The sequence below is a fragment of the Penicillium digitatum genome, chromosome 6 (assembly GCF_016767815.1).
Source record: "Penicillium digitatum chromosome 6, complete sequence".
Classification (NCBI taxonomy): Eukaryota; Fungi; Ascomycota; class Eurotiomycetes; order Eurotiales; family Aspergillaceae; genus Penicillium; species Penicillium digitatum.
The window spans coordinates 2,534,074-2,552,023 of NC_089389.1; the positions used below are offsets into that span (position 1 = coordinate 2,534,074).

At 49.9% G+C, this 17,950-nt stretch overlaps 4 protein-coding genes across 4 annotated transcripts; 1 reads left to right on the forward strand and 3 right to left on the reverse strand.

Moving 5' to 3' along the window:
• Window positions 1-590: 590 nt before the first annotated feature.
• On the reverse strand, window positions 591-1,818 carry Pdw03_5911 (Pectin methylesterase, putative; the record flags this gene model as incomplete). The annotated part of the gene is made up of 2 exons (XM_014682901.1): window positions 591-1,139; window positions 1,204-1,818. The coding sequence occupies 2 exons, from the start codon at window positions 1,816-1,818 to the stop codon at window positions 591-593; spliced, it is 1,164 nt and encodes a 387-aa protein (XP_014538387.1).
• Window positions 1,819-2,982: 1,164 nt separating this feature from the next.
• Pdw03_5912 (Plasma membrane ATPase) lies at window positions 2,983-6,029 on the reverse strand (the record flags this gene model as incomplete). Its single annotated transcript, XM_014682902.1, has 2 exons — window positions 2,983-5,561; window positions 5,633-6,029. The coding sequence occupies 2 exons, from the start codon at window positions 6,027-6,029 to the stop codon at window positions 2,983-2,985; spliced, it is 2,976 nt and encodes a 991-aa protein (XP_014538388.1).
• Window positions 6,030-12,274: 6,245 nt separating this feature from the next.
• On the forward strand, window positions 12,275-12,802 carry Pdw03_5913 (uncharacterized protein; the record flags this gene model as incomplete). Its single annotated transcript, XM_066101200.1, has 3 exons — window positions 12,275-12,506; window positions 12,649-12,692; window positions 12,746-12,802. The coding sequence occupies 3 exons, from the start codon at window positions 12,275-12,277 to the stop codon at window positions 12,800-12,802; spliced, it is 333 nt and encodes a 110-aa protein (XP_065958140.1).
• Window positions 12,803-16,347: 3,545 nt separating this feature from the next.
• Pdw03_5914 (Metallo-beta-lactamase superfamily protein) lies at window positions 16,348-17,820 on the reverse strand (the record flags this gene model as incomplete). The annotated part of the gene is made up of 7 exons (XM_066101201.1): window positions 16,348-16,640; window positions 16,695-17,060; window positions 17,130-17,277; window positions 17,341-17,581; window positions 17,636-17,680; window positions 17,737-17,754; window positions 17,816-17,820. The coding sequence occupies 7 exons, from the start codon at window positions 17,818-17,820 to the stop codon at window positions 16,348-16,350; spliced, it is 1,116 nt and encodes a 371-aa protein (XP_065958141.1).
• Window positions 17,821-17,950: the final 130 nt, after the last annotated feature.

Here is a 17,950-nt window from a genome sequence, read left to right on the forward strand (position 1 = left end):
TTGTTTCCTTTTTGTTTTTTTCTTTTCTACCACACACACGTGTATCCTGAGGTTCGAAAACTAGCTCTTTTTTTCATTGACCTTTTATATATGGCATCTCTCCAATAATTTGATCATGTTCATCAAGTATACCGAACACTAATTAACCACCCCAACCAAACCTAGCAACAATCCGCAGTCCTACAACACAAACTGCCCTTAGAAACAAAAGAGAAATGCGACCAAGAAGCCCCTTCTCTCCCGCCACTCCATTAACAGCAAGAAAAACACACACATAACCAGTCCAAAGCCACCGGCGGCTTCGACCGTGATTACCACCGCAACTTCTCCGTTTACCTCCTGGGCATCCAAACTTTACGATCTAATGTTTTTCGTGCTGTGAAGATTCCGGGGAACAAAATCCCCAATTACCATACAAGAATGGACGAAGGGGAGATGTGCGGACTCGTACGGGACTTTGGAGGGGAAGTCCATCAGGGAGATGCGTCAGCAGCATGGCAAGGATAATAAGAACAACATTAGAATGAATGATAAGGTGTTAGCTAGCAGGTAGTGCTCAAACGAGAAGCTCACTACAAGACAAAGTCCACTCAATTGCCCTTAACAACCTCCCAATCGATCCAATCCACATCTCCGAAGACCTTCTGCGGAGTGCTGTACGGCTCGAACTGCTCCCATCCAAGAAGAGTAGTAAAGCCACCCTCAAGACGAGCAGTCTCGTTGAAGCCAGGTCCGTAAGTCTCATACTCCGCCATAAGCGTAACACCCTTCTCAAATCTTCCAGGGCCACTGCCAACCCATTCAATGTAACCCTGAGGAAGAATGCTGCCGTCCTCGTAGGAGCGCGCAAAGATCGACCGGTGCAGGCCGTTCCATGGCCGGCCCAGCGCACACGCACCCTTGATATCGGCCGCGATGGAGGTGTTCGCGGCACGGACATTGGAGTCAACAATGTACACACCGTACTTGTTGGGAATGGTAGTGTTCGTGCCTTTCCAGGCGGTGATTCCGCCGCCACAGCCGCGGAGTTGCAGAGCGCTGGATTGGATCCAGGCTGTGCCGAAGCCGTAAAGGAAGTCGGTTTCGCCGGCTAGGATGCTTTCGTAGAAGTAGGCGTTGCCGAGCTTGCCAATGTAGACCTGTAGGGAAGGATTAGTGGATGGTTGGCGGGGTGAGGAAGCCGTACGAATGGGATGAACATACAGTATCCTGGTAGGAATAGAACCCGCAGTAGTAGAATCCACCATTGGCACGGCTGAAGCTCAGCGCGTGTGCCGGTCCATTGGTGTACTCGGCCCAAGTGTTGTCAAAGTCAATGTTGTACACGCGGAAGTCCTTGTTTCCGAACGGCGTGTCAGCGGGCACGGGATAACCGTTCGTGCCTGATCCCGAGAAACTCGCTTCGAGTGTAGGTGCTACAACGAAGACGCTGGAGTACACGTTGTCAACGCCGCGGGTGTTGTTCTTGTTTCCGGCAGCCCAGGTGATGCGCACGCGGTTTTGGGTTGCGTCTTTGGGGAAAGTGGTTTCGCCCAGAAGCGTGATTGGGCCTGAGCGAGTGACGTTGACTTGCTCGGTGTAGTTGCCCTCCAGGATGAGAATCGTCTGCGGGGTTGCATCATCTGGGAGAGAGTTTATGGCGGATTGAATGGTAGTGTGAGAGGCGCGTTTGGAGGTTGGGCTGACAATGATGGTTCCTGGTGGACATTGGGTGCCCGTGGACTGGCAGATTTGTCGGGAGCTGGGCTTGATGGCGATGGTGTTGGCTCCCAGGGTGTGGAGGAGGAGACCCAGCAGGGGGAGGATGGATGGAAGCATCTTGATGGGTGGTTTCTCACTTCTGATGAGTAGGGTCTACGGTGGTTTCGACCATTCTTTTATATGGCATTTGGAGAAGGGGCTTGTGTACAGCATAGACGCCAGTGCCAGTTGCGGTGTGAGACGAATTATTGGGAGATTCCTGCAAGAGCAAAGACTAGTGCCCAGATAGGTTAGAAGTTGCGTGAATTGTGGTGTTTCTCTATCCTTTGTGCACGCAGAGGTGTATCTCGGTGGGGTAATAGGTGGGATTCACTCACCTACTTTGAAAGCGGTCAGTAGATCAGCATATCTCTCCCCTAATTGAATTTTGAAGTATATTTAGGATTAGCGCTGTTTTAGAGCAATATCATTCCATCTTGCGGGATTTTGGAAGGGTTAGGGAGTCAAGGACTGATGGAAGGAATTCAATAACCGTTGAAATTTGCTGGGATTCAGGTTGGATTAGTCCACACAAAATTGGAGTGATCCAGTTTACACTCTACTGTTGATAACCAGGGAGACAGGTATGATTGGAATGTCCAGACTTTCTGAGTAGGGTGAAGAGGTTAAAACCAGAATAGGTTATACACTAGCGCACTGAGGTGGGGTGAATCCTACCCACCCACACCCTGTGTCCTGAGAAGATAGAGGGTCTACCGGTGAAAAGGTTGTCCCCACTGGAAATTCATCGGGGGAAAAGGATTGGCACGGAGAATTGGCTTCCACCTGTGAGCGTTGGAAATTGGGGATTGTGACACACACGGGGCAACCAAGGTAGATCAGGAGGACATGAAAAGTGAAGCCAAGAGAAGGGCACCGAGATATGAAGGCTGGAAGGTTACGAAACGAGAATTGGAAGTTACAATAAAGACAGAAGTGATTAGAATCCCTTAGATTGACTAAGTGCCACTATTAACGACATACATACACGTAAAGAAAAAAAAAAAAAACATGACTCCGGCAACTCGAAAGCAGACCACAGCCACGGGGTAAATCAAACACACAAAAGTCTATAATACGGGTAAAAGGAAGCGAGAGAAAAAGTCGGACGACCTTTCTGACTCCCACGGCATGCATGTTCAACTAGGTGGCACGGCAAAATTTGCGGGTAATCGCAGGGAGATAAAAAAAATTAGACCTCGAATCAGTAACGAGTTGCAAAAATGGCTAAGAAACGAGCATTTACTCGTTATCCTCAATCTCCTCGGCGCGGGCACCGAGGGTGTAACGGACCTTTCCTTCCGAGTCGTGATCCATCTCGATGGCGAGCTTGGAAAGATGGGCGATCATGTTCTCAATCTTGGTGTCGGCCTTGGAGCGGGTCTTGCGGCCAAGGTTGTCAAGAGCGGGAACAATGGTCAGGAGGTAGTACACAACGGCAATGATGACAGTCACACCGATGGAGTACGCCCAGATGACAACGACGGTGACAATGTCGACATCGTTGTTCTTAGAGAAGCCAGGGCCGGCGGGATCACGAGGAGAGGTCTGCTTCCAGTCGGGTGCGAGCCAGCCGAAGACACAGAACAGGGTGGCAAGGACATCGACAATGAAGATGGCAATCACCAACTGCCACGAGGGCCAGGTCTTTCCACCACGGGTAACGAAGATGAGCCAGTTCTCAGTCAGAGCAATCTCGAGGAAGAGAATCTCCTGGGGAGAACCGAAGTTCTGGATGATACCGCCGTTCTCGAGGAAGAGAGTGGCACGGATAATCCAGGTGGCGGCAGCGAGAAGGAATCCAAGAACAACGGAGATGACCCAAATCTTAGGCAACTGCCACTCGACAGGGCGGGCCTCGAAGTGGGCATTATCGTAAGCAACAGCAATGGTGGCAAGATCAGCGAACAGGGCGATGAAGACAATCAGGGAAGAGTCGACAGTCTCGTTGATAATGATCATGGAGGTAACCAGGTAGATCTCAAGGTGAAGACACAGAGCAATACGGTACTGAATGTAAGCCTTCATGCGCTGGAAAATCTGTCGGGCAAGCTTGATAGCATCGACGATGGTGGAGAGACCGGGGGCGAGGAAGACAATATCGGCGGCAGCCTGGGCAGCCTCAGTGGAACCTTCGACAGCGATACCACAGTCGGCCTTCTTGAGAGAGGGAGCATCGTTAACACCGTCACCAGTCATGGCAGTCAAGTGACCACGCTGCTGGAGCATCTCGACGACCTGGTACTTGTGCTCGGGGAACACCTCAGCGAAACCATCAGCCTTCTCGACAAGGTCGTGCTGGGCGGAACCAGCGAGACCACCGTGGATCAGACGCTCAGAGTTGTAAACCTTAGTACCGAGAGCAAGCATCTTGCAAGTCTCCTTAGCGATAGAGATGGCATCACCAGTAAGCATCTTGACGGAGAGACCGAGAACCTGGGCCTCAGCGATGGTGTGGGCGGTATCCTCACGGGGGGGATCGAACATGGGGTACATGCCCAGAAGCTGCCAGGGCTCACCCTCCTTCTGAACGGCGACACCAAGGGAACGGAAACCACGGCGAGCGAACTCAGTGACCTTCTCACGGTAGAGCTTGGCCTCCTCAGCGGAGCATTCGGACATGTTGAGGATGGCTTTGGGGGCACCCTTGGCGCAAATGTAACGGACACCATCACAAGTACAGACAGTGGTGATACGCTTGGAAACGGGATCGAAAGGAGTGTACTTCTCAGTAATCCAGTTGCGGGAGAGAATCTCACGGGCCTTGGGGTAACGGCGGAGGGTGAGAACGGTAACCTTATCGATGGGGTCCAGGTTCTTGATGTTGTGGGAAGAGGCAATAGCAGCGACGGCCATCATCCAGTTGACATCAACACCCTCAGAAACGTAAGGCTCACGGATGGAAAGCTGGTTGGCGGTGAGGGTACCAGTCTTGTCAGAGCAAAGAATGTCGACACCGGCAAGGGACTCAATGGCAGTGAGCTTCTGGACAATGGCCTTCTGCTCGGCGAGGTAGGCGGCACCGACAGCGAGAGTAGTGGTGGTGACGACGGGAAGACCGACGGGAACACCGATAATCAGAAGAATCAGGGTGTAGTGGAGGAGGTTGTTGTCGTTCTTCTCGGGGGTAGCGATCTTCAAGTGACGGAAGAAACCACCAATCCAGGCGGCGAGAATCCAGAACATGACGAGAACAAGCAGGGAGGTACCGATGTTGTCCATGACAGCCTTGAAGTGACCGGTGTCCTGAGCACCCTGGACAAGGGCGGCAGTCTTACCGACGAACGAGTGGCGAGCAGTAGCAGTGACAATACCGTAGGCCTTGCCGCGCTTGCAACCGGTGGTGTAGTAACAGACATCAGCCATGTACTTGTCGACAGCGAGAGATTCACCAGTGATGGCGGACTGATCACAGGCAATGAGAGAAACACCCTGGTGAGTCTCCACATCGTCGTCATCATCACCGTGCTTCTCCTTAAGATCGTCGGAAGTGGCGTTGGCGAGATACTCCTTGTAGTGTTCGAACATCTCGGGCTTGGTGTAGTCACAGATCAGACGGACATCGGCAGGGATAACGGTACCCTCCTCGACGATGACGATATCTCCTGCAACGAGCTCACGGGCGAGAATCTCCTCCTCCTGGCCGTTACGGACAACGATAGCACGCATAGCGATGTCACCCTTGAGAGAAGCAACGACATCGGCAGCCTGCTTCTCCTGGTACCAACCGACGAGAGCATTAAGCATAAGAATACCACAGATAACACCAAGATCAATCCAGTCACGCAGACCGGCAGCGAGGAGGACAGCAAGTTCCATAACTGCAAGGCAAAAGACCGTTAGCATCTACATGGCACCAGACACTTGAATTCAGGTGCTCCACATTACTTACCATAGAGAATGGGACCACGGAAGTAACCAATAAACACAATGAAGATGTTAGTCTTCTCAGTAACCAGCTCGTTCCAGCCGGTCTTCTTGCGACGAGGCTCAATGTCGCTGGAGCTCAGACCGGCACGGAGATCGGTCTGGAGCCAGTCATCGGGGGTGACGAAACCATCCTGAACACCGCTGGCAGCACCTCCGAACTTCCACCAAGGCTTCTTTTTCTCAGAGCCAGTGCTCAGAGCACCGGCGCTAGATGTAGAGGCACGACGGTTGTTCTGGGCAGTTGAGATGTAGCGGTTGAGAGCAGAGTACTCGTCGAGATTGCTCTCCTCACCAGCCTCACGGGTGTGACGCTCACCATTTTCGACGTCAACAGCATAGGAAATTCTCCGCTCCGCCATTGTTGTTGATTCGGCTCACACAGCCTTGGGACCCAACGATATGAGTGAAAACAACGAAATGACGATTATGACAGAGTCAGAATAGATCCTATGTAAAGAGAAGAAAGGAAAAAAATGAGCCAGGCGAAGGAACGTCTGTTTTATAATGGATTACTGGGGGGTCAAACCCGAAGTGGGTAGGTAGGTGGATACTGAGAGAAAAGAGTGAGAGAAAAAAATAACATAAAATAAAATTCAAAATTTGGGACTAAAAAAAAAAAAGAAAAAAAAAACATTCAAAATGGGGTGAGAGGTATTTTGCATGAAATCCCGTGTTTGTCAATTTGAGGGGAAAATACTTCTGAAAATGGTTGCTGGGGGAGGTAAAACCTAGGTACTTTTCCCGCTCATCAGTCATTCTTTTTCGGATTATTTTGACTTTTTGGGGTTTTTGTGTTTTTTTGGTTTTTTATTCCCATTTTTCCTTCCTTTTCCAGTTTAGCCCTATGGATTCTCTTGGTTGATACCAGACTTTACCCCTTGCCCTACCAAGAAAGCTCCAACCGGACACCCGGCTGCAGCCAGTTATCTTCAAGGTACAACAAAATTTGTGGAGTCCTTGCTGCGTTCGGGTTAGTCCCAAAACAATGAAAAAACCTGATACCGATACCACTCTCCCTCTGAAGGTCTTTTCTACCGGCACTGAGCTGCCGAGTTGGCCTCCACAGATCACTTTCGTATGAATTGGTTCCAAATTTTACGCAAGTTTACGCAAGTTTCTACACCTTAGCTGATGTGCCCCAGTTCTGACTATGCGCGATTTTTGTGTCTGGGGTCGTTTTGATCCTTACTGTGCCCCGAAACCCCAAGACATTGAAAAAAAAATTAAAAAAAACCTGTTGGAACTAACACTGTGATTTGCAATTCCCTGGTTAGCTATGGTTATACGGAGAATTTACGGTCAGGGCATAAAGGAATAGAGAGGAATGCCCTTGCAGGAGAATGTTCCTATATTGAGTGACATAGTCCGAGATCGTCCCAAGATAGTCCAATGATACGGGACGCTTCAGATGTCAGATGCTCCGTATATACTTCAATCGTCCCTTCTCGACGAGTCCGGCTTTCATGCTAAAACAACCAAGTAACAACTTTGCGACGGTGACGACAGTATCGCATGGCCGTCACACCCAACTCATTTTAAACATACGTTGTAGCAAGGGGTCCGGAAGCGGTTGACAGATTTTGATTTTTATCGACATGTATGCCAATGCTGTTGGAAGCATGCCGAGCCAACATAAATTACCTTACCAGTCAGGTACAATTATCTTACCATTCTGTCTTTTATTAGCTAATTTGTTCCCCGGGGTCTCGTTCAACTCTGGTATCAATACGCACTTGGTCCTTTATTTCCACCGCTCTCGCGGAAGCTGCCTCCTTCGTACCTCTGCCCACAGTCGATCTTTGCCCTCGTGGAGAACGTCCCCAGAGGCGTCATTTAATTCGGTCCTCATCATTGGTCAATGTGACCGTGAAAGTCCCCGCACGCTAACACATTGTAGTAATCGGGCGGCTTTGATCGAATCACCGGGTGCAGACGCCGGCGGATGATTTCATCGTTGTTGATCGCCGACGTTGTTCCCAAGCACTGACTTTGTGTTGTAACGGTGGTCTCTTTGTACAGAGTACAGCTGGGATGCTTCATTGTCTCTCTTGTGGTGATCCTTCCGACTTTCGCTGTATTCTAAACTATGGCGAGATGGCCGGGATGGGACGGCATCGAGACGGTTAATTTCGATGCTCGTAATCGGTGCCTCGTACGGAGAGGTAGTTTTACTAATGAGAGACTGCCATTGCCCTCCCGGCCAGCACACAGCTCCATTGATCGTCCGACGGTGTGCATGGGTAGAAAGAGATAATGATTGCCTTTGGCCTGGGAACAAGCCCCAATACGCGGTGTCGACAGCGCGTTGCCCAAGTGCGGGCAAATCCTCGACAAAGCACAGGGATCGTTTGAATGCATTTCGGAGATGATCCGCGACCGAACCTTCCGTCGAGAACATCAAGCTTCTCGGTGCAGATTATACAATAAGGCTGAATACGATTGGATGGAGACCTCGCTTTCAAATCACAATGTATACAGCAAAAAGTACACGCTCAACTAGGACAGTCACTCCCGTCAATCCAGTCACCTCGGTCAATCACAAATCCCCGGGCACGACGGTTTTCCCATCCGTTTGGATGCACCCGCACCCCAGCTTTCGGTGAATGCCCTTGGCAAGTCTTCCCCAGAAGACCAATCTTATCAGACCCGGGGTTTGCCTCGATCGTGCACGCGCCGTTGGAGATGGGCAACTATGCCAGAAAGATGAGAGCGTATTTTTTTCCCAAGTCTACGCGATATAGACATATAGCTCCTCTCCTTCTGTCTACACCGTACTTCGTACATCGTACATCGTATATCATACATTGTATATTAACATCTATGGAGGCGTTAATGTCGATCGATTACAAGTGACTTGCGATAGTCACTGAGACATCCCTGTCGGTCTTCCCATCCTCCTCTCCGTGCGGAGTACGTACTTTGCGCTACTCCGTGCTCCGTATAATTCCTTCAATCAAAGAGCGCGTTCCGCGGCAGGCGTGCCGTTCACGATGCGAACCAATCGCGGGCAACTGAGCGAGCGGAAATTGTGGAGCTCCCGAGTCTAGCCATGATGATATATCATATAGATGATCCCTTCCACTCTGGCGCTGCACGCTGTAGGTGTTGCATATCTCGGAAAAAGGAGGAGACAAGGAAACCACATTTCCACTTCCTCTAGCCCGCTGTCGTCACTCTGGAGCCCTGCTTAATTTCTTCCATATCGCCTGAAGGAACAGCTACGACAGATAGCGCTTGCGCCAAACTCTTTCGGGAAGCCGGCCGTGAGTGGAGTCTCAAATCCGCAACTGTCCCCTATTCGATGCAACGCCTGCGCTTCGTCCTCCTGTAGTTCCGTGCGAGAAAAAGAAAAGCAATAAAAGGAAATGAAACTAATAAGAAAGAGTTGAATTGAGTTACGATCACTCCGGGGGATTTTCGCCGTTTAGCCTTTCAATAACATACGTCAGCCAAGCCCGATTGGCAGGTGCACGATCCTGGGGAGAGACAGTTCTCAACGCCGCCGAGGTCACTAGAAGTCACCGTAGGGAGCATCGTTTTTTTCTTTTGATGGGTCAGTTTTTTGGACTATAAGTATCGGGCCGTTGTTCTGATTAAATATAAAAAAAACCGGAAAATTCCGTTGGGCCCACGACCTTTCACTGTCTCCAAAAACCGAGGCGCATGAGTGGAGAGCTCTTTTCGACCCCAATCGAATATGGGAAAATGGCTCGAAGGGCCATCGAAGCATCGAGAAGTTCTTAGTAGGAGAATTTCTACTTTTCAGGGCCACATTTCTTTTTTTTTTTTTTTTCCCCCACGCCGCGACCCGTGGATCATACTGTGGGACAACATTTTCGTAAATGGTAGATTATCTACAACATACGGAGTATATCGTACTCGCACAATCCCAAAATATCTTGTCCCAGCCTAGTCAAACAATCAGTTTCGATGTAGAGAAATCGTTTGGGGTCTCTGTAGCCTCGGTTTCAGTATCGCTGATTCATTGGCTCCGTACGGAGTACGGAGTCTTGCCAGCTCGATAGTTCCAATAATAAAACAGAAGTAATAACAGTCGGAGATTCACGGTATGTCTTTAGATGGGTGCAAATTGAGGGGGCTGGGAGGACGTTTCACGATCTTCCATCGGAAGCTATGTTGTACACCATTACCGCCAGAGAAAAAAAAAGTACCTGGAACTACCACATTTTTGATCTAGATGCGCCCATAGTCAATCGTCCATCTGTCCTCGGTCGGATATGTCCAATCGTAGCTGCCGCATCCCTCCACACGTGAAGCACGATACAACATACCCAGCTGGGAGAGATATGATCGGACATTCTTCGCATTATCGGGCGATCACGCCGCTGTAGCCGTCGGGCTTGGAGGGGTTGATCTGGGGAAATACCACAAGATCAATATTCTGCGTGCTGACAGCGGGCGTGCTGACGGCGAGAAGCACGGGCTTCTTCCGATCATGTTGTCTTCTTATCCTGCGTCATGCGACAAAATGCCTCAAAATCCCATTCGCTTTTTCCGGCTCGATGATTGCCACATCGGACCGGACCGGGGACAACTTAAAAAAAACACTGCGGCACCATTGCTAACTATCGTAATAGGATGGTGAACACGGTGAAGCCGTATTTTGACCGACATCAAATCTGCTGTGTGTACTCCGTAGAGTAAACTAGAGGCTGGCCCTCCATAGAGTTTTGGTGCCGAGTCGCCTCCATTTGGGACATTTCTCGGAGTGGACCCAGCGAATTCGGTGCGTGTGGTTATAGATTTGGGGTGTTCTGGACGTCTTCTAGAAGGCTTCCTTGGAGGACACCGTACCATGGATGCAATGCAGCTTACTGCAGAGCGTGAACGGGAATCGGGGGGCTTTTTTTTTCATACCTCTTTTAATCGGATATCGGCACCCTAGATGTGAACAAGGATGATAAGAATAACAGTATCACGTCATGACTCTTATCATGCCGCTTTCGCTGCTTTGTTAGGACTAACCCAACGTTCCTATAATTACTCCGTGCTCCATACCGACCACTTGGAAAATACCCGGAAGCGAGTGCGAATTCCCTTTCGGGTAAAGCCCGAGCAGCAAGATTACCCCAGTCCCCCACCCAATCATAGGGCTTCCAAACGGCTGAGTCAGTAAATTACCGCAGGTTCGGGTGTATTTCCCCCCATTGAAATCCAACCCTGGTAAATTGCCCTTGGCTTGAATTTGTGGTGGTCTACACGCCCACCCAAAAAGAAAAAAAAAAACAAAAAAAGAAACGGATGCCCGTTGTGGAAGTATATGTTGTAGGGACAGTGTCACCACATGCAATGATAAGAACACACAACCTAATCTACCTCCCCCAATCATCTAAACCCAGATCCTGAATCCACAGTTATTCCATTAGCCTTAGTTGATCACCGTCTACTGGTCAGGTATCGAAGACCAAAAATCCTAGCTCGGTCTTGGCTTTCACTTCGCAGCCGTGTACCTACAGTAGCGCGACTAATGCTGTGGGGCATAGCTCCATCCAGCAATCAGATGTCCCCTAGCACGCTTAGCAGAGCTCCTACCATCTGAATCAAACCCTCACCGGTGGGCGGGCCCACTGAATGATCGCCCGCCTGCCAAATCGTTCCTTAATTACGGAGCATACCATACCACTTACGGTGTGTAATATTACGTCTTGCTTCCCGTACCTTGTATTGTCAGGTCTCCGAGGACGTTTCGCCGATCTCAGATCGTGAGGCATTTTTCTGTCTCTTAGCTCATTTTGCGCACCGACAAGGGTTCACTTTATTATCCATTCGGCTAACCTACTAACTGCTAGCTGTCCGAGGTGCCGTCGGACAGTGCTCCATCAGACTGTCAAATTTGTCTCTTCTCTCAACACGCCTTGTGCATCTATGGAATTTCTTTGGAGTTGCAATCATCTGATGGAAAAATCCAAGGACCGTTGACTGTTGTTAAAGCGCGGTTCGCCAAGCCATCCCACCTTTGGTCACCCCAGAATTTTACGGCCCATGGAGAAACCAAGGCCGAGGAAGGAATAAAAAATAAAAAAAAACCCGGAAAAAAAAAACGCGGGTTGAGCCAGTCCTCCTCCCCGTGCACGGGGATACCCACGGAGCAGGTACCTCACCCCAAGGCCTATTTAGGAGTAGTGCCACATGGTTCCCGTACCTGCAGGAGGGCTCTGGAAGTCTGCTTGAAATGAGAAATATCTTGTTTACCCATGTTCAACTGGAAAGTGAATATCGATATACCCAAAAGATCTCCGTTGTCCAGAGTCATCTCCAAAGTTGGCTGGGAGGCACACCGTATCTTTCCTGGGGCGTAGGATGGTCAAAGCTTGCAAAGGATTATCACCGGGACTCTATTTCACCTCTAGCTGCGTATGTTGTAGCACTCTGTATTAAACTGAACACTTCGACCCCCCCATGGAATCAGTTACTAGCACATTGTACCTCGGAAACTAGCCCCGCGTGTCTGTGCTTTGGAGACTACTGCCCGTTCAGGTTTAAGTCGTGTCTCGACCTCCCGGTCATCCCCCGAACTTTGAGGTTTCTCTTGCAAGACACATTATTGGACCAACTTGTCGGACCCCTCTCTCGGTCTTGGCTCATGTTTGTTTCTTGCCGTGCAAACTCGGTCAGCATCGGGGATCCCGTGTCCAACGACTCGGGCGAAGCGGCACGCGGGATTTCGGCACGTCAGGGTTTCAGAGGTCTGGAGATTGTGGTGATAGTCGATGGTTCACTTCTCCAATGCTCCTCCATCACTCTGGACCACTTCATGGTTGATTCCTTCTTGTTGCACACTTCCAGTAGGATCGTTTCCTCGTTTTACCGACCTGGTAAATTGCCCGTTTCTTTGTTTACTCATCTTTAATTTGTCGAACTAATTCCTACACGCCACCGTGTATTACCGGGAAAAGTAATTGCCCTAATCAGCCCTATTCACAACGCTGAATGGTGCAAGCCGACTTGTTTCCATAGCTCTCGAGTTGATCGGGTGCTTCGACCCATTGTATATCAATCTTGTATGCCATGTTACACCGTTCTCTTGGCTGCATACAAACCCTGTGTCGATCAGATCCGAGTAATCACCACGGACGGTCACGTCTCTAAGAACGCACCGTCCGCTGAGTAAACGAACGATTGGCAATTCCTGACAACAACATAGATTGCCTCTTCATCTCTTAGCTGCGGGGCTTAACATTGTGGTCGAAGGAATCGCACGTCCGAATCTGTTGAACTGTCGGTGTCTGAGATTGACCGTGGAGACTGCCCGGAGAAATATATTATAGGAAGCCCGTGATAACGCACCATTCAATCTAGCTCCGGAGGAAACCCCTCCCATAGCCCTTCTGACGGGCAATATCCTCTAGCTACCGCGCGATACCCAAAGAAGCAAAAAATCAACACCCAGACCGCCATGCTAAGCTAGTACTAACCGGACGCACACAGCCTCGGATAATCCTCCAGAGTCCATCAAAGACCAGACTACCCCCCGTCCAAGACCAACCTCACACGTTGATGGTCTTCCCCCTTCCAGTCGGGATCGACAGGAGAACAATCACCCCACACTCACCTGACGCGAACCCTCACAACTGGCAAGTGGTTATTTTGGGGATCATGCAAAGGGATGTCTTCCGCGCTTGCTACTGGTCCCCACATAGGGCAGTTGTATATCACTATGAAAGTCAAAACTGGGATTAGCGCGACTTGAGTCCGGTGTCGGGGAGCGTTTGTGCTATCTATCGTCATAAGACGGGAAAAACAACATGCGATCACTTCGATCTTCTTTCCCCCTGTGACGCAAGGCATGGAACGTAAACACCCATTACTCCAATCATTGCCCTGTTTAGTATGGCTCCGGGGGAAGACACCCAGTTGAGTAGTTCGTAGACTTGTGTTCCCTATGCGCGCGCGAGAGAGAGAGAGTAGGTATCCCGAACTACGCTGTGGGCGAAACCAGCTCGGTTTGCAAGGCATACAACACACGCTCCCTGTCCTCCCGTGCTGCAGCAACGATGTCCTCAATTTCAGTAGATGTACGGGGTATTGGTATTGCTCTTGGCTTTGTTAAAATTAATACAGCATTGAGATACAGAGCGTATACGGATTCTTCAATCCGAGTCAAACGTGACAGTATTGTGTCTTGGGCTGACTGTCACTGTCACTGCCACTCGGGCTCCAGCGGCAGTGTTCGTGATACCATTCTAATCCTATGTTGTAGTTTTCTCCAGGATCAGAGGCTTCGATGATGGGCATGACGTACTGGTTAGATTAGCGCCGTTCGTTTGCTCTGTTACTATTGTTAGAAAGGAAATATGAGACTGCCTGCTAGGCTATGAGACATCTCTCTCTCTCTCTCTCTCTCTTTATGCCCCTGTCAGCAGATCTGCATAGCCACCGTTGAACTCCCTGATCAGTGCCAAAATTCCATCTCTACTGGTGTCTGCTGTAAATCTAGGGGGCGGAGTTCCAACTGCACTCTTTGCTTCAAACACGGTTTCATTGTGGTTTTGTTGCGGTTTTCTAAATCTTACAGATACCGTATACCTGGGGTACTACTGGAATCCCTAGTCCGGGCATGCCAAGCAAGACAGGGATAAATTCGTGGGGGATGCTGGGGGATCGACAAGCTGCCCGGCGTGCAGTGTGTGATTGTCTACGGAGTACACAGCGCATTCATCACGGGGAGTGAATGGACAATGCAGTGATGGCACCAATGTGGGATTAAACTCCATGATCGCCCGACAGACAGGCAAAAGCCCAGATCTAACAACAGAATGGGAAGGCAATGATGCTCAGGTTTCACTGCCCTGTTTCACTAGAGTCTCTTGGCTACGCTACATCAACCCTGGGCATTGCCCATTGATAAGACTCTGAGGTCAAAACGGGATGTGTGATCGACTTGCATCCTTGGTCTCAATGTCTTGTTCTCAACAATCCGTTGTGAATCGAGCCTCAATGACACGTATCATCCAATTCGACTTGCGCCATCGGGAGATACTCTGAGTAGCTTAGATCACACCGGGATATGTGTTCAGACAATACGAAAAGAATGGAAACTAACGACCAAGAGCCATGGACCAATCTCTCAAAAAATCAATGCGTGCAAATCATCCCGACTATTGCGTCGCATCCCTGTCTTCTCTGGACAATCAATCTTGGCGCCGAGCATCTAGAAAAGACGACTGGCGCCATTCAAGAATATCCTTGGCATGCTTCTCCCATTTCCTGGGAAGTACAATGCGATAAGGTCATTCTGTGATGTGAAGTATCCTTGGCTTATCGCCTCAAACACCCTGCGAGGAATTTCCCCCTCCCTTGATCTGCTGATCGCTCTCACCTTGTACCTGTCCACCGACGCCAAGCCACGCCGTGCATCCCCTCCTCTCACATCATCGTCTTGGCGAGCATTTAACCTCTGACCAGCCCCTTTTCTTCTGTCGAGTCGGCGTGAGGTCATGGAATCTGGCTGTGATGGTCGTGGGGCGGAGTGGAGAGGAGAGGGAGTCGATAAGCGCAAGGGTGGTTGCTGGTAATGCTTGTTGTGCTTGCGTCTTGGCGGGGGCAGTGTGCATACTTGTACAGAGCACTTCATACGAATTCGGAGTACAGGCATGCACCATGGGTATGCATGTCGCTGTTTCAAATCTAGGGTCGTGCTTCTCATCGGAGGTGTCGCCTGTCCGGGGTGCATGTAGATTTGTTTTATGTCGCAAGGCCGATGCTTGGGCTTATTCTATCCCTGAGGGATTTTCTCTGGCCAAGACGGCGACTGACTGTTTCTGCTGAATATCTCTATGCTGCATTCCGAGCATTCGGTAGATATCTACTACCAAGAGATCTTGGCTGTAGAACCATGCATAACGGGGAGGATCAGTCCAGCTGACCTCGACCGGGCGTCCGTGGATGTAGTTGCTGTCCGGGTGGTTACATTGTATCCCACCCTGTCCCTTGTGGATGGGGCGATGCATTTCGCCTAAGCTGGACGTGAGTGTGGAATTCCGCGCATTAGATGTAAGTTTCTTTGATTTGAAGTGATGGAGAGAAGTTCTATAAATTTTGCATGGCTTACGCAACATGTACATCGACAGTTCATCAGCCAATGCGAGATGGTAGATATCACTTGTAGCATTGAACAAATCACATACAAGGGTTCACCTGCTGTCGGATGTAAATTGAGAGGTTCGATTCTTCAACTGTCAACGTTGAATCTTCTTGAAAAAAAAAAAAACAAAAAGCAACATAAATGGCAATCGTTTTTCTGTCCTGTCTTATACTCAAAACAGCTATGGAAGCTGTCACTACAATCGGGCCCACAAGCATCGATTCATACAACATACGCCGCTTGACTATATGCGTTTCAGTACCTTCTGTATTCCCATTACCACGCTTACTGCCATAGGTCTTGAAACAGTCATCCGCATCCATCCCGCATTCTTCCGATCGCAAAAAAAATTCAGCAAGGAGATAGAGTGATGTCAGGGATCGGAATCTGACCAACAGATCCAGTTATGCCGAGCCGAGGATGGATAGCCCCTTGATGAAACTCGTTGCTCGAAGCAACCTGTGGCCATGCGGGTTTGCATGAAGACCCTGCGTCCACGTGGAGAACAGACCCGCAAGGAATCGACTCAATGAGGGTAAATGTTTCAGATGAAACCAAGACAACAACAGATATCAGAATGTGATTCTGGATCCTACAGTGCAGGGCACTAATGACCCGGGCATGTGTGTCTCAATTGCAAACTTGGCTCGCCAGCCAGAACAGTGACCCGGCATGAGCACGGCAGGATCGAGCCGTTGGAGATCGACTATAGTGTTTTGGATGCGGTCCGCGTCGCTGGTGGCGAGATGAAATCCACCGACAACGGCGTGGATTGGCACCGATCCGCCGGTGAGCTCGACGGCGTGTTTGGTGGTGTTGACTACACCAGCGTGGCTACATCCAGTGAAAACCACAAGCCCCTTCCCTGAAGAATATGTTAGATTGTTGAACCTAGGAGCGGGGTTTGGGAGGCAGATACCTTTGAGGTTGCAGATGAGAGAGCGCTCATCAACGATGCCTTCGTCAGAGAACCAGTCATTCTCATCAGGGTCATATCGCACTGCATGCTTCAGACCTGTCTCGTACGGCGTTACTCGTGGAATCTCCCCGGAGACAAGAAAGAAGTCATCAAGGACGGTGTGTGGCTCGCTCCGCTTGTCGACCACCGCACCTGCACCTTCTATCTCCTCGAAGGTAGGGTCAGCCTCGAGAGAAATGACATGCTCGGGGAGAGCTATGCCTCTGTAGGCCGGTCGGTCGGGGTGCAAGTCTGCGACGAGGTCCTCAGAGCTGCCCTCGACTCGTTTGGCATCGTTTATCATGCGGATTGCTCGCAGAAGACCACCTGCGCGAATGTCAGAACAGCTGAAGACGATATACGCCAAGGTGTCTGTTTGAATTCCGAATCACGAACCGGAGTGATCTCGATGCCAATGCGACAAATGAATCACCTCCACCGAGAAAAGATTCGGTCGTAACCGCTTCACATTTCTCTCCCAAGCCTCCTCTTCAGGACCAGCATCAAAGAGAATGGCATGTTTCGTGTCGCCTTTGGTAGCAGTCTATATATGATAGACTTAATATGACACCGCATCCAAGAGTCCAATGGTAGAACATCGCCTTACCACCAAAATCGACAAGCCATGTGCTGCGCAGCAGACATCTTCTAGCCTCAATTCCTTGCAGGCTTCCCCGCGGTCTGTCAATGTATGCTTCGAGCCCATGGCAATTGCCCCCAGATTCCCCGAGACATTGACAGTTTCCGGAGCTGGGGGCGAAAGCGGATCCAACTCATTGTCGATGATTACGATGGCTTCGAGAGAGTCCACCTCTTCTAGAGTTATAGGAAATTCCATGGAATCATCACTAGGTTAAATGATTAGAGGCATCCAGGGATTCCAAAGGGGATGTAGAAGATACCTGAAAGGATCATGGCGAATATCCAAATTCATTGCAGAAGTGAATCTCAGTGAATGTCAGAAATTCCGAAGTCTCCACCGATGTGGGGGAATCACAGTGACCTTTCCCCTGGAACAAAACTGCAAAGGAAAAGATCTCAGCTCTCGGTCTTCTCTTCCGCATTCCTCTCGTCTTTTCTACCTCATATGGTGCGGAATTTCCTCGCCGTGTCCTCGTCCTATTCTTCTCCCCCGTTACAGCACTCGGCACGTCATGCTTTCAAATCGTCTCCACATTGGTGAGCCGACCCGGTCAACTTTTCGATAAATTCCAGGG